A 14,431-nucleotide genomic window follows, 5' to 3' on the forward strand; every position below is an offset into this window, starting at 1 on the left:
AACTTAGGCAGTCATTATTTTACAAACTGTCATCACATTTGGTCACAAATGTACAAAATGTAATATTATTAAAAACCTATACTTTCTTTTGCCCGCCAGTTTAGTTTCATTCGGACCGTGGCATGCACGTACACGATACTCCACCATGTGATAATAGAGTTGCCATTCCAGGATTTGTTTTAGGGAAAACTGGATTTCCCATCGTGATGTACATCGGATGGTACAGATGGGTGTTTACAAGGTGATGTCATTCAGTCCTGTGTCGGTTTGTTGACGGATTAGCAATCCCTGAGGTGGTCAGTTGGTCTTAAAAGTGAAACAGAGGGCTTCCATTTACTAACCCAGTAATTTCCCACCCGTTGTTAAATTCGTAAAGAAAACATCAATACGAAGAGTCGATAATGCGCTGAAGTCTGAGACTGTCGAACCCCTGTCAGTGGATGCCCTTCTTTGGCACAAGCGCACATGGGAATGGACATCGTGACATGGCTCGCTGCTTCAACTACCGTCTCCGCCAAACCTGTGGCTAAAACCCAGAGGTCCATCCTTGGTACGATCCTGAACATGTCTGGATCATCAAGGAATATGATGCTTTAAGCTTCATTTTGAATAGTCAAGGGAGAAATTCGTGCTAACGAACTCGATCTTATCCTTTTGATAAAGTATATGAATTTGTTCATGTTATTGAATTTTGTGTTCCTTTGGTCAGTCATGGTCCCGTTTCGTGTGCAAGATTCAGGGAAAGCATGTTGAAGATGTAGACATCGCACTGTCTTTCGATCCAAAAGACTCCCGATTGTTCTGGGCGCCCTTGGTTTTGTTCCTCCTCCTCTTGCGGACTCTCCACTGGAAGCACAACCCTACCTACACTCTGGGTAATGCGGAAGACTGCAGTGTTTGGGAGTCTACATATTGTCCGGAATGTTCGATTCGACTACACAGTGCTTTCAGCGAGAATTCCCACTGGCTGTGGGGCTGGGGAGTCGGTCAAAGGTACCTGAGTAAATGATGAGCCTTATCACCCTGACCTACCGTCCTCTCTCGACACCATACTTTTTTCAAATTCTGTAAAGTAACCATGGTGATGGTGACGTCATTTATGTTGCTCTGACCTTCACGCCTTTGTCCACACGGGAATACTCTTTAGAAGCCCATGCAAATGAAAAGATGAATAGTTGTAAGTATTATAGCCATGTAAATGCATACGTGTGCACACACGTAGGTTACCGCTTGTACTTTGTTCTGAACGCCCGACGCCACCATCACGGTCTGCTCATAGTCGAGTCTGGACCAGACAATCCACTGTGAGACATCATGGACATCGATCTTCGTAACATGTATATAACGGCCCCAAGCTGCCAAACTCCGTCACTCATCCGAGGATTCTTCGTGCTTAACTGACTGATTTGTGACCTGAAGTCTATGCACAGGAACACATACCATCACATTGTGAATAAATAACATATTTTGTAGTGTCATCAGTATTTCTTTCTAAACTAACAAAAACGATTTGCTTTTGTTCCCCGTTTTTATTACATTCGTAAAGCATATATTTCGTTCAAATAACTGATATTCATGATCTCATATTTACCTTTCATACACATACTAAGCCCAATGTTTCCATATATGTGTATCAGCAATAGGGTGACAGTAATATAATGAGTGAATGAGTGTTGCGCCGCACTCATCAATATTCCAGCTATATGGTGGCGGCCTGGACCAGACAATCCAGTGATCAACAGCATGAGCGTTGATCTACGCAGTTGGAATACGATGACCGGGTCAGCGTGCCTGACCACCCGATCCCGTTAGCCGCCTCTCACGACAAGCATGGTTACTGAAGATCAATTATAACCTGAGAATTACATAGCGCATGAGTGATTGTTCAGTTACTTCACTTCAAAATGAACACATTTGCGATACAACCTCCAGAACAAATAACTGGTTCTTAAAATATTGTGCATACATTTAAACTGAAAACATCTTAATTCAGACTTTTGTGAACACCCTTTGTGAAATAATGATCCTCTATGTATATTGTAACGTAAGCAATCTTCACACCAACTGTACAGGAAAGTCTTATTCAGGACTGCATATGACTTAATGAAATGCACTACTTCCTTGTTTGTAGTTAGTATTGTGATAGATGATATACAGTAAAATAGATACAATACAATAGATTAAATAGTCATTGATTTATTAATTATTAATCATTCCATTCATGATTAGAATTTCTATGAAACTTAATTAAAAACGGCATAGAAGATAGAATGCACTGAATGTAGCTTTAATATGCCCAATTTTACTTATAACAACGTTTGATTATGATCATGAACAGTTCACGCACCTTCACTCTTAGGCTAGCATAACGAGTCTTGTAGTAGCTATGTTTCATAACGCTGATTTGACACACCAGGAAAAACAAAACTGTAGCGCCAAGTTCAAGAATCTAATGTGAGCCATGGTGATGTTTCTGTCGCAAAGTTGTGGCCAACAAGTATTATCCTGAATCTTGCTCCAGATTTACAGCAAATCAATGATATCTGCAGAACACTATAGGTAACGTATTTTGGCACAACGAGTGCTGGAGCATTTTATGGTGAAATGCATCCTTCAACCTCTGCTACTATGTTTAAATCTATTGTTCTCCAGCGTGCCCTCTACGGATCTGAGACTGTGTACAGCTTCTCCCATAAACACACGTTTAGCTAGAACGTGCGCACAGATTTTGTATGAAGCTGATTCAAGATTTATTAGTGAATGTAAAGGTGAGTGAGTTTAGTTTTACGCCGCACTCAGCAATATTCCAGCTATTTTACCTCGGGACCTTCACGGGTCGCGTGTAAGGACTGACGTTGCTTTGTCCATGATTGGAATTCTGCCCATCTCTTCTTTGATCCTCATCAGATTCCTCTTCTACAGCATGCACTCAAAGGGGTTGTGAATACGATTGCTACACCAGTTAGACCAGGTAAATAACTGCCAGCTGTGCTCGGTAGACTATAAGCACCTGCCTCATCATCTGTTGCATGAATGCCTCGACCAACGTGTTCGGGACAACCGAGAGACATGGCGGCTCTCCATCCTGGGCAGGTTTGGGGTAGCCGTATATGCTATGCTGGACTCCATGGAACTGGACGAACAAACAAGAACACTTCTTGGAGGGCATTCCCACGATATTGAATACCATACACTGGTACACTTTAGATTAGTTGGACGTTTCTTCCAGTGTACTCACTTGCCACCAGCATCTTAACTAATTAACTCTTCCCCGCTGCTTAACTTCAAATCTCCAAGCTTGGAGGAACTAAATACCCTCGATCACTCACCATAATTTATGACTTCTTAAGATAACATATTTAGATTAGAATATTTAATCGAACAGTTCGAATGAACTAATGGCACGTTGCAATAAATCAACTGTAGCGTTGAATCAACTCTTCAAACAAAACCATAGAGTTTTGTCCCTTTGAACGCTCTCTACGAATAACCTATAACTCCTTAAAAGCTTTGAAGGCAGAACTCTTTTCCAGAGATAATGTCTGGCGCAAAAACATAAGCGCAACTTTTGACTGAAACCAGTTCTTCATAATCACCGCGTGCAACAGTTTTCGATGCACGGAACAGTTGTTTGCATTCCCAATACATCAAATGTTTTGTGTTGGATGCTGTTCGCCTCGATGTTTCAATTATCGATATCTAGCAAGTCGTAAGGGAAAATACGTCTTTTACTGCAACACTTTGAAGCTAAATTGGGTGCATGTTCCCCAGTATACTAGTATATTAGCAGTGACGATTGGGGTGAAATAACTGTTAGGTCAGTACCTGTACGCCAAAATGTCATGATGACTTCTTAGTAAACATGATTTAGTATTGTATAAAGTCGACAACAAGCCAACACATTCCTCATGACTTGATACTGTTCATTGCAAAAGTGTGGTTTGCGGAGTCTTGGATTCCCAAAACTTTGTATTTAAAATAACATACAAATTAAACAATAAATACTGGCTCTGTCATTCTGTCATATTTCAGACAAATGGTCACCTTTCAGTTTCAATAGAAAACAGTTACTGATTGTAAAGGTTTAAAATAAAACAGTCCATAGGTAGATAGATTTTTCAAAAACGTTTTAACAATATAAAGATATGTCCAATGCATTGAACGGTCAAGAGACAATAGATTTCAATAGGACGATAATCTTTTGTCACAATGAAAGTATTAAGAAATCGGACAAATAAACCTGTCATCATAAAACACGATGACTCAAGTTGAAAGACATGTATACGTAATTTGGCAAATGGCAATATTTCTCAAAAAGTGTGGTGGATGCAGATAATCATATTTATCTTGGTTTCCAACTTCCCAGTCCTTTTAGAAACAAGAGTCTGCCCACTCTGTGTTGTGTCGATGATATTGGCTGTACCAGATGGAACATCATATGTGTGATATCCCTGTGTGCAACATAGATGACGTCTACGGTTGACATGCCCGTAACGGTTGTGGATGTAGTAATTCACTATCAGTTTCATCCACCTTCGGGCCAACTTCATTAATTGAGTTAGATGATTTGTCTGTTGATTTATCTCTCTTGTCTGCAAAGCTGTGTCATCCAGACATTTGTATTTCCTTATGAAGCCAAATCAACATTAAGAACAGGACAAAATATATCAGCGCTTGTACTAAGTAAGCAAAACCTGGGAAAAAGAAGACAGAAGCGGCGTAGATATTGTTGAACAAAATCGTTCCAATTAACTTGGAAACAGTTTCTCCGCTAGCAACAAGCGAGAACATTTTTCCAAGTTCGTCTTCACCCACATGTTTGCTCATGAGAGACCTCAGGGCTGATGTTGTCATCCCAGTCAGTGCTCCTATTACTACTGATACACAAACCATCCACGTTTTTGAACAGAACCCCGCCCACAGAGACCGAAGGAGGCTCGATCCTACACCTATCATCACGATGAACACATCCGGCATCTTCATGGTGGAGGACAGAACTGGGAGAAAGAGGAGGAGGAAGATTCCCATCAAAGCATAGTTTAGGGAGAGGAGGTAGCTGTACCAGGACTCCTTCCAATACAAAGGACTCCTCTGGACAAAGAGAACAGTAACGTCCTTCTCACCCGCGTTACATGTCTGGTTGATGATGGTGGCGATGAACAGGATGAGGCCAATGTCGCGAGAGTTGTCTTTGTGTTTCTTGAAAAAGACCATCAATGTATCCTTGATCCCTGAGATGTTAAACGGTGTGCAGGACTGATGTGGGTCCACTGTGATCTTCACGGACTCTTCTATAAAGAAGACGGTGGTGAGGACAGACGCCGCATGGAAGAACGACACGACGCAGAGCGTCACTTGGATGCTTGTGGTATCCTGCAGTGTTCCTGACAACAGGGAGCCAACAAACACGCCGATGAAGTTCGTGGCCAGGACTTTTCCCATTTTCCAAGTACGTTGATCTTTATCTGTAACATCAGCAGCATAGCTGTTCACTGCCATTGTTATGACAGAACTTTTGCCAAAGATGCCCTGAACCGAGGCACCGGTGAGGACGAGAACGATGGAATAGTCCGGATACTGAACACTGAAGAGGTACAGAATAACAGCAAACATACTTCCAAGACATGGAATCATCATTGGGATTTTGCGGCCGTACTCATCACTCCACGCTCCACAGAACAGCCCCAAGACCAAGGCGGGAACGTTGACCAGCATCCGGTAGTATATCAAGAAGGACGCAGCTTTGTTCTGGATCTTGTCCTCATGTTGGTGGAACAAACCGATCTCAGTACACACAGTGGTGTTCAGGCGGAACATGTCCCTGCACACTGCCTGCAAGATGTACGGTCCAATAGTGGCATCCAACATGGACTCGCCTGTCTTGTACATGAAGAAAATAGTTTCCGCCATGAAAGTGGCAAATGTAATCATTGTGTCATCCTTATTATTGAAGATCTGAAATATATAAAGTCAAGTCGTTACTTTTCATCTAAATAGCGCGCCATTTAAAAAAATCAGTTATACAATATACAGTTTTTAAGACTTTGTCAGTTTGTTTGACCACACCCCTATCAGTCTGACAAAGCTAGATGGGATGGAGCTAAAGGGAAGGGAGGGGTAGTGAAGTGTCCGTGGATTAAGCTGTCTGGCAGACAGAGGGTCATGAATCGTGGATTTGACACCTCTCCGTCACAGTCTCCTCTTCATCTGAAATCTGTGATACATCTGTGCATCAGTAATGCCCATTTAATACAAATATCACTGCACACAATAACTTAAACGTGAACCTCGAAGTACTCGAGATGAAACCTGAAAGAAAATGTGTCTATTGGGATTTATGGTACATAAACGTAGGAGCATAGGAAACGTGCTTGTATGAACCATTTTACAATTTATACCCGAACTTCTGTATGGGGCAATGAATCATAAAAATACGAAAATTACGAATTCTATATTGTGTTACACACTATACAATGTAACACTACTTCGACACAACACAAAAACACGGTAACATGGTAACATCCTTAAACAAGTACTCCCAAGACTAGATGCATGGCGTTTCGAGTGTTTTCTTCAATCGCAACTGAACCATTCCCACGATCTCGCCAACATGAAATCGGTTCATGGTTGAAACCAAAAACCCAGCTCCAGATGTATTTGCAACAATAAAAATTAAATGTAAGCCTCTCAATAATCGCGTGGAATTAATCTCAACAAATACATATAACCATTGTGGTGGAACGAAAGAAAATGTATAACACCATGCTTGTTGAAGTCAAAGACCCGTGAATGCCCTTTGTACGAACCGACGTACAACAATGGGAAATACGTCATATATTATATGTGGGACGGTAGGGTCGCCTAGTGGTAAAGCATCGTCGCTGAAGGCCGGATTCGATGCCAGTGGAGTACAATGTGTGAAGCCCTTTTCGGATGTCCCCCACACTGCTATTGCTGGTATCGTGTTATACGTGCGCAAAACTAAGTTCAGTCACTCACTCCTTTCATATATTTCTTCAACAACCATGAATATGTTAAGTAATATGTGTATTTATGTAGGCAATCGTGCCTATGATATGCTTAATAACTTGGTCTTTACGTAATAAAATCATGCCTATATGACATCCAATTTCTATTACCGCAACAATACCACAGAACAAGATATTCAAATATTGTTTTTTTACTTCTTTTTGATTTTATTTGTGTTGCCCTGATTTTATCAAAATAATTAGCGCTCATATCGACGTAGTTCTTACCTGGCTGTAGTTGCACGCCACAATAAATATATAATAAAATGTAAAACCAAACATATTTATTTAAGGCACAAATTAAGCATGGTGCAGTTCATAAAACATGAACCTTATGTTATAAATAATTATACATGTGTGTTCAGGGTTAACAGACACTGGCAACTGCTGAACAGGGAACACGAATATGGCTAACAAGATTGGACCATTACACTGTGTGATGCTACTGCATTAAAACGTGCCATAAAATTGATCCTAACTTATCCTGACCGAACCCACAGTTTTAATTACAAATTGACCTTAAATATAAAGTACGTACGTTTTGGACAAAGCATTTTGTGTTAGGTTTAAACTTTAATGTGTCCTGATGTCCATCTCACTAATCCATCCTTCGTCACAGCCTCATCTGTCAGTGTCAGCAAAACAGTCACATTGCCGATCACAATATTCCAATGGTAGAATGTTTCAAGTACATGCGTGTAGCGCGAATATTATTTTCTTTAATGTATTTTGACAGACGAAGATCTGAATGGAGTTTTACATAAATTATCGCCATGTTCTGAGTACTGTACTTCATGCCGGATCCGATATGATTATGATAACTGAGTATTTTGTCCGTGGTTCGCAGGGTTATCCTACAATAATATCTGTATCAATCAGCATGTATCAATTTCTGGTGAGCATAGACCTCACATTTGCATGTGTTTGTTGCCAACGGTGCGGCAAGATGTGTTCACCTGTTCAATAACACCAGGAAACATCACTACATATATCTTTGTGTTAACATTACATGTAACTGACCTTGCTCCGTACATTTGCGCGATTATTTTATGAAAGGCTACTCAGAAATATAAACAAACAACAAAAGTGATATGCGTAATGGAATATTGTGTACTCGTAGAAGAGCACAAGCTACTAGCCGCAAAACAGATATATAATGATTGGTTTCTATAACCGGTCAAATTAGATATTATTCACAGTGCAATATCCCTAGTATAATGTAAACAATAAAATGATCAGTCCCAACTTTTCTTTGTGCCAATGTCCAGCACAAACTGCCCGTGGCACTTCTCTTGACGGACACATTCCCGAAGTCACGCAACTATGCGGTCAGTGCATGTACGTTTATTTTTTGAAGGCCTCAGGGCAAAACAAAGGAACAATATCCCAATAAGTCATATCTAACTGTGGTTTAGGTTATATTTGTATACACATGTAAGACATCATGACCTTCGAGATTTATCGAATTGTTTACCTGTTGAACCAACATTGTCACCGAGTGCTGTGAAGGTGTTTGTGTCCATCTATGCAAGGGCTGTATTTGAGTATAAAAGGCGCGCATACATCTATTTTGCAGTATACCGGGCTACATCACACATAATGCAGATCTTCACAACCCCGCTGTTGATTGCCGTCCTCGCCCTTTTGGTTGGGATCTATCTACCACACACTGATGCTCAAGGTAGGTACACCATAAATACTCACTTAGAGTTGTCATTTTCTTAGAGACGTCCGTGTATGTCTACTTTGAGCCTGGTCTGTGAAAGCCCTTAACGTGTATCGCAAATAATCTCATTGCTGAAGGGGAAAATGAGAGAACTGGACACGTTTAGAACGTCTGTAACGTGAAGCTTCTAACTGAGAGTTTTCAGCGTTGGTTCGAAACTGAAACCAGTCGTAATTTAGATTTCAGTGTCTCTTCATTGCTTCTGAGTGCCCCCAGTGAAAGCGTTCTTATTAATAACCCATTCACTGCCATAAACAATACATTTATACGTATATGTGCATGCTCAAATAATTAAATTTGATCAGTCTCCAGAAAGGATTTAAGTTCCATTATAAAGTTGAAAAATATCAATTAATAGAGATCATAAATCTCTCAAACCTGCATCATACAGTGATGATTAATTGCTGACTTGTAATCTTGCACGAGTACCATACCGTGTACTGGTGACGAGATCCATCGGAAAGTACATTGCACAGTTGAAGCAATATCATAAATTGGGCGAGGAAAAGTCACCTGAAATGGCATTGTCTACTTCTAATTCTACCTGTCCATATTTCTGCTGTTTCCCCACTCTATATCTGTTCATACCCATACAGCCACATGCGCCACCACGGGCTGCCTGAATGGAGTCTGCCTCCTGCCCCCGGCCGTCGCTGTTCCTACATGTAGTTGTTCTCAAGGGTTTCAACTCGACCCCACAAACGCTACCATTTGCAACGGTAAGATTCAGTGTGATTATTCTTTCAGGAATTGTCGTCATTTCATGTAAAGTTCGATAATGTTATTATATTCCCCAGAAATTGCCAGTGTCAAAGTTTGCATAAGTGTTCTTGAAATGGAACGGATTTCAAAGGACGCTTAGATTTAATGAATGACTTTTTAGTATATTGTAGTTTGTTGATTTTGAACTACATTCCGTTTGAACACACATAAAACGTACCACTTGAATGGCAAAACAACGTTGTATTCACAATACGCTATCGAAGTATAGTATCTCCTAAATGATTTCCGTTGTGTCAAACACTTCGTTTATAAGGTTTCCAATTATTGCAATTATATCTTTTGCGTGCATTTCAATAATCTGGCAACTGTTTGATCTTCTGTCTAGTTTTCGAAGGCAACTACACATGTTATTACCTTCAAGTGTCTGTTTTGTGTCGCTGCAGATATTGACGAGTGTGCCCCCAACCCGTACATCTGTGGCTACGGCAGATGTGTGAACACTCCGGGGTCATATTACTGCATGTGTTATCCTCCATACGTGGCCATATATCCGTACACAAGTTGCTTCTGTAAGTATTTCAAGTACTTAAGTGAGTCTCCAAATGGGGATGGTTAACACCACATCCTAATAACTTTTACAGCTGTATAACGATGTTTTAGTTTTAGAAGTTTAGTTTAGAAGGGAACCTCAGGTCCTAGATGTTTACCATTTTGGCGAGACCCAAAAGCAGGGCATAATGTTGCTGGAAACATAACCGTGGTCAAATTAAAATAGTGAATGTTTGGTTCAGGGATAGAAAGTGATGAAAACATATCTAAAATATCATAGAGTCATAATACTGAACTCAAAAATTTAACTAAAATGTCTGACATTTTTTACAGATTATCAGCCACCTCAACAGAACTTCTTCCAGAATCCTTTTTCGCTCTTTCTATTCGATGATTTGTTTGACTTCGACCTCTTTTGAGAAAATATTTCTAAAACATCCACTTACGCCTTTATCACTTCACTGTCCCATATACAAGAACGTATATATATCAGTGTACTACGTGTGACAATGTATGTCCTTTATTTGAATGTTTTTCTATATAGTTATTTCATTATAGTGATGTGAAAACCAGTAGATGGTATCGTTTATGTTCATGTATATGTATGTTTATGTATCGAGTATACCGATGTATATACATCGTTTATATCCATGAACCTTGTTTCGATTCCAAATAAAGCATTTTACCCACAGACTGCATGACATTTATCACTTCAATATGTATCATCAATGGATTGTGTAGTGGTCGAGGCGTGATAAATTCAGACAGCTGTCATACAGCCGGAAAATAGCGTAGAGTGAAAGGTCAAACAACAAACATGTCGAGACAACTTCACATCAACAGATATATTTTACAAATGTTTATACCAATCACTCGGACAGTATGATATAATGTATTCGTGCCGATATGTTCTATGTCATGCAGACAAGACTGATCGTGGCAAACGAATAACGGAAAATATAAGCAACGATTATCCACGTTTCATTTGTTTGATTGACATTTTTGAAGTTAGTGAATAACCGCAGCCTCGAAATAATTACTTGCAGTCAGTTGGATACAATCCCGCAAGGTGAAACGTTGCACGAAAACAGTATAAGAAAGGTGAAGGTCCCGGGTTAGAATAGGCCTTCCGCAAAACCATGCTTGCCATAAAAGGCAACTATGCAACTCGCTGACTTTGCTTGACACTTGTTATCGGTTCCCATTTGCGCAGATCGATGCTCATGTTGTTGATCACTAGACTGACTCGATTATTTATGGACCACCTCCATGTAGCTTGAATATTACTGAGTGCGGCGTAAAACTAAACCCACTCATCTTGACATACATAACATACAACAGAAGCGTCATTCAGCCAATCAAAATAATAACAACAGTGTATTTATTCTGCGATAAAACAACATCTGATACTCCTTTGGTTTTGTCAGTTGATGAAATGATGGCAAATTCTATTCAGTCACAATACTGCCGATGTGACGTTAAATTATAACTCACTTATTCACATTCAGTCAAAATACTGCAGATGTGACGTTAAATTATAACTCACTCACTCGCATTCAGTCTAAATATTTTCTGAAAGAATACCACGTCTATGTATTTGAAACATTCGACTATCGGAATACTGTGACTGGCGTTATGCTGACACTGACAAATGAGACTCTGATGAAGGATGGTAAGTGAGTGAGTGAGTTTAGTTTTACGTCGCACTCAGCAACATTCCAGCTATATGCCGGCGGTCTCCAAATAATCGAGTCTGGGACAGACAATCCAGTGACCAACAACATGAGCTTCGATCTGTGCAATTGGGAACCGATGACATGTGTCAACCAAGTCAGCGAGTCTGACCACCCGATCCCGTTAGTCGCCTCTTACGACACGCATAGTCGCCTTTTATGGCAAGCATGGGTTGCTGAAGGCCAGTTCTACCCCGGGACCTTCACTGGTTGATGGAGGAAGGCAGGACTGGCAATGGGCATAAGAACACAAAGTCAAAATCGTCCAATGCATCTATACACATTTGAAATCCAATGTATATTTGTCAGTCCAACAGTGAGTTGGTTTAGGGTCAACTGAAATACGTTTTGTAATAACAGGATGCAATCGTCTTGTCTTGCTTGCCATATTCGTGATCTCTTGTTAGAAATGACAAAAAGGCTGTTAACCATGTATTTGTTCCAAAATATAAAAGATCCTTTATTGCGAGATACTTTATTTATTTGTTTAATAACTATGTGTACTTTTACAGTATACTAAATGAGTGTTGTGGCGTGCAGCTTGCGAACGAAATATGTTTGTTGGCGCTATTTAAGTATGAATGAATGAATGAATGAATGAATATACTTGTTTGGCAGTGGTAGACATCACCTCGTACAAAGTCAATACATAGACCTGTGATTGTAACAAACGTGATTTTATCTAATGTTGGTTTTGTTTTAGTGAGTAGAAAGACATTAAGACAAGGGAACAAGTTACATAGAAATGTATCTGGTGGTTTTCAAGTAAAGCTGCTAACACATAAGCATACCTGCACAACACACCAACCACAAGGTACATTTTTATATACTATATGCCAATGTTGTGCAAGGTTTATAAAGCATGTTTTCTTTGTCACTTTCCTTGTTGCAGCTTGATTATGAGCACCGATGTTCAGTTACCCCAGAATGACATTTATTATCATCAGAAAAAATGGAATCATGTTTTTGTCTTAATTCGTATGCAGTACTGAGTAAAAACTGTAATGCATTTTCAACGGAAAGCATACTTGCTTTCGTTTTGCGCCATGATATTTGAGAATCATCCGCGTTTTTTATATTATGTTTTGACCATTCATCGTTGTCACATATCATTTTTAAACATCCACGTGCAGTCTGCTTATAAGTTCCTTTTAACGTCATTTCACGGATTTTTAATAATGAGCTTCAAAGCTTAAAAGGGTTCAAGACGGTTAGTCTTGTGCAGTAACAGACATCATGCATGTACATTACCTCAAACATACAAACATACAAACATACATATTTCTTAGTAGTATTACATGGACATTGTCACATTACGAAACCTCTGTCATGAGGAGCGATTCCTAATAAGTTTCCAACAGCTTGAATGATATGATATTTTGACAAAATGCCCACCTTGAAAAAACTTCATATTGTGACCTTCCAAACCACGACGTAAGTCAATACTAAACTAAGTTGATGTAAGTAGACAGGATACCTACCGTTGCACATCGCATTTACGCCGACAAAACAGAATGAGTAACAGCAATTTTCACAGATGGTTACAACACCCAAGGCTTTGACAAATCTGTCCTTTGCTTTTTCCTTTTTCCACGATTAGCAATGTTCCATAGTTTTGAAGACAGTTGGTTTTAGTGGAGCTGATAATGGACGCTGCCAATATACACCCACCTTTCGCGATAACCTGGAAATTTGACTTTGTCGTTATTATGTATGCGTTAAATGTTTTCCTTGATTTACCTGGTACTGCTGATGCTTTGTAACATATGTTATCACTTTCCATTATATGTTGTGGCATTTAACTTCCATAAGTCACATTATTGAGTATCTTGTTCAGGCAATATTTAACATATTATATTTTATTAAAGTACACGTCAAACAGTAATTTCCCTACATGTACTGTAAATAATACAAATCATCAAATAAATCAACTGTGTGTCTCAAGGTTGTGATAGTTTTAATATTGTATAACGCCGTGGCCTAGAAGTATGGCATTCCACGATGTGATAACAGCATTGCCATTCCATGCTGTTTGGTGCAAAACGGGACAATTACTCATATAATGCAGTGGATGCCCTTCCTTGGCACAAAATGCATATCTTAAACGACGTCATAGTATCGCTGGTTGCCTCTATTATCGTTTCCATAGCAGTCATGCCTGTGGCTTTGACTCCGACGTCCGTCCATAGTACAACCCTGAACATTATCACTGTTCATGACTATTTTGTACTTCTTTGGACCAGATACAAGCAAAGACAGATTCCTGCCAACAGACCTGAACTTTTCCTTTCTCATAAAGCTAATGTATTTACACTTATCACTGGATATTTGGTCCCTTTTGGCAGGAAGGTGATGAACACTATTCAGTACAATGTCTTCAGATATCTAATTCTTCTCCGTGGCTTGCGTTTGGTACCTCGTGATCTCTTGATCAGTGGAGGAGAGTGCCGCGTTATAACCAAGAATACAGCCCTTCTTACACGCCTTCTGACACTGTCGGTACTGCAGAAGGCAGCAGTCCTGTGGCGCCTTCAAATTCATCAGAAAATTCTTAGTACGTTCGATTACACAACGCTTCCTTGGAGACGATGCATTTGCTGGCTGGACTGTGTGTAGAAGGGACAAATATCCTGAGCTGACGATGAGCATTTTCCGCCTGATTGTGCCAGATG

General features: G+C 39.9%; 2 protein-coding genes across 2 annotated transcripts; one reads left to right on the forward strand and one right to left on the reverse strand.

The window, feature by feature from the left end:
• Positions 1 to 1,516: 1,516 nt before the first annotated feature.
• On the reverse strand, positions 1,517 to 13,468 carry LOC137255912 (lysosomal proton-coupled steroid conjugate and bile acid symporter SLC46A3-like). The gene is made up of 2 exons (XM_067793501.1): positions 13,241 to 13,468; positions 1,517 to 5,955 (listed from the first exon to the last, which is right to left on the reverse strand). Exons 1-2 carry the CDS (start codon positions 13,253 to 13,255, stop codon positions 4,606 to 4,608), a joined length of 1,365 nt encoding a protein of 454 aa, XP_067649602.1. The 5' UTR covers positions 13,256 to 13,468; the 3' UTR covers positions 1,517 to 4,605.
• On the forward strand, positions 8,609 to 10,717 carry LOC137255913 (adhesion G protein-coupled receptor E2-like). The gene is made up of 4 exons (XM_067793503.1): positions 8,609 to 8,709; positions 9,351 to 9,473; positions 9,921 to 10,046; positions 10,360 to 10,717. Exons 1-4 carry the CDS (start codon positions 8,628 to 8,630, stop codon positions 10,443 to 10,445), a joined length of 417 nt encoding a protein of 138 aa, XP_067649604.1. The 5' UTR covers positions 8,609 to 8,627; the 3' UTR covers positions 10,446 to 10,717.
• Positions 13,469 to 14,431: the final 963 nt, after the last annotated feature.

The sequence above is a fragment of the Haliotis asinina genome, chromosome 11 (genome assembly GCF_037392515.1).
Source record: "Haliotis asinina isolate JCU_RB_2024 chromosome 11, JCU_Hal_asi_v2, whole genome shotgun sequence".
Classification (NCBI taxonomy): domain Eukaryota; kingdom Metazoa; phylum Mollusca; class Gastropoda; order Lepetellida; family Haliotidae; genus Haliotis; species Haliotis asinina.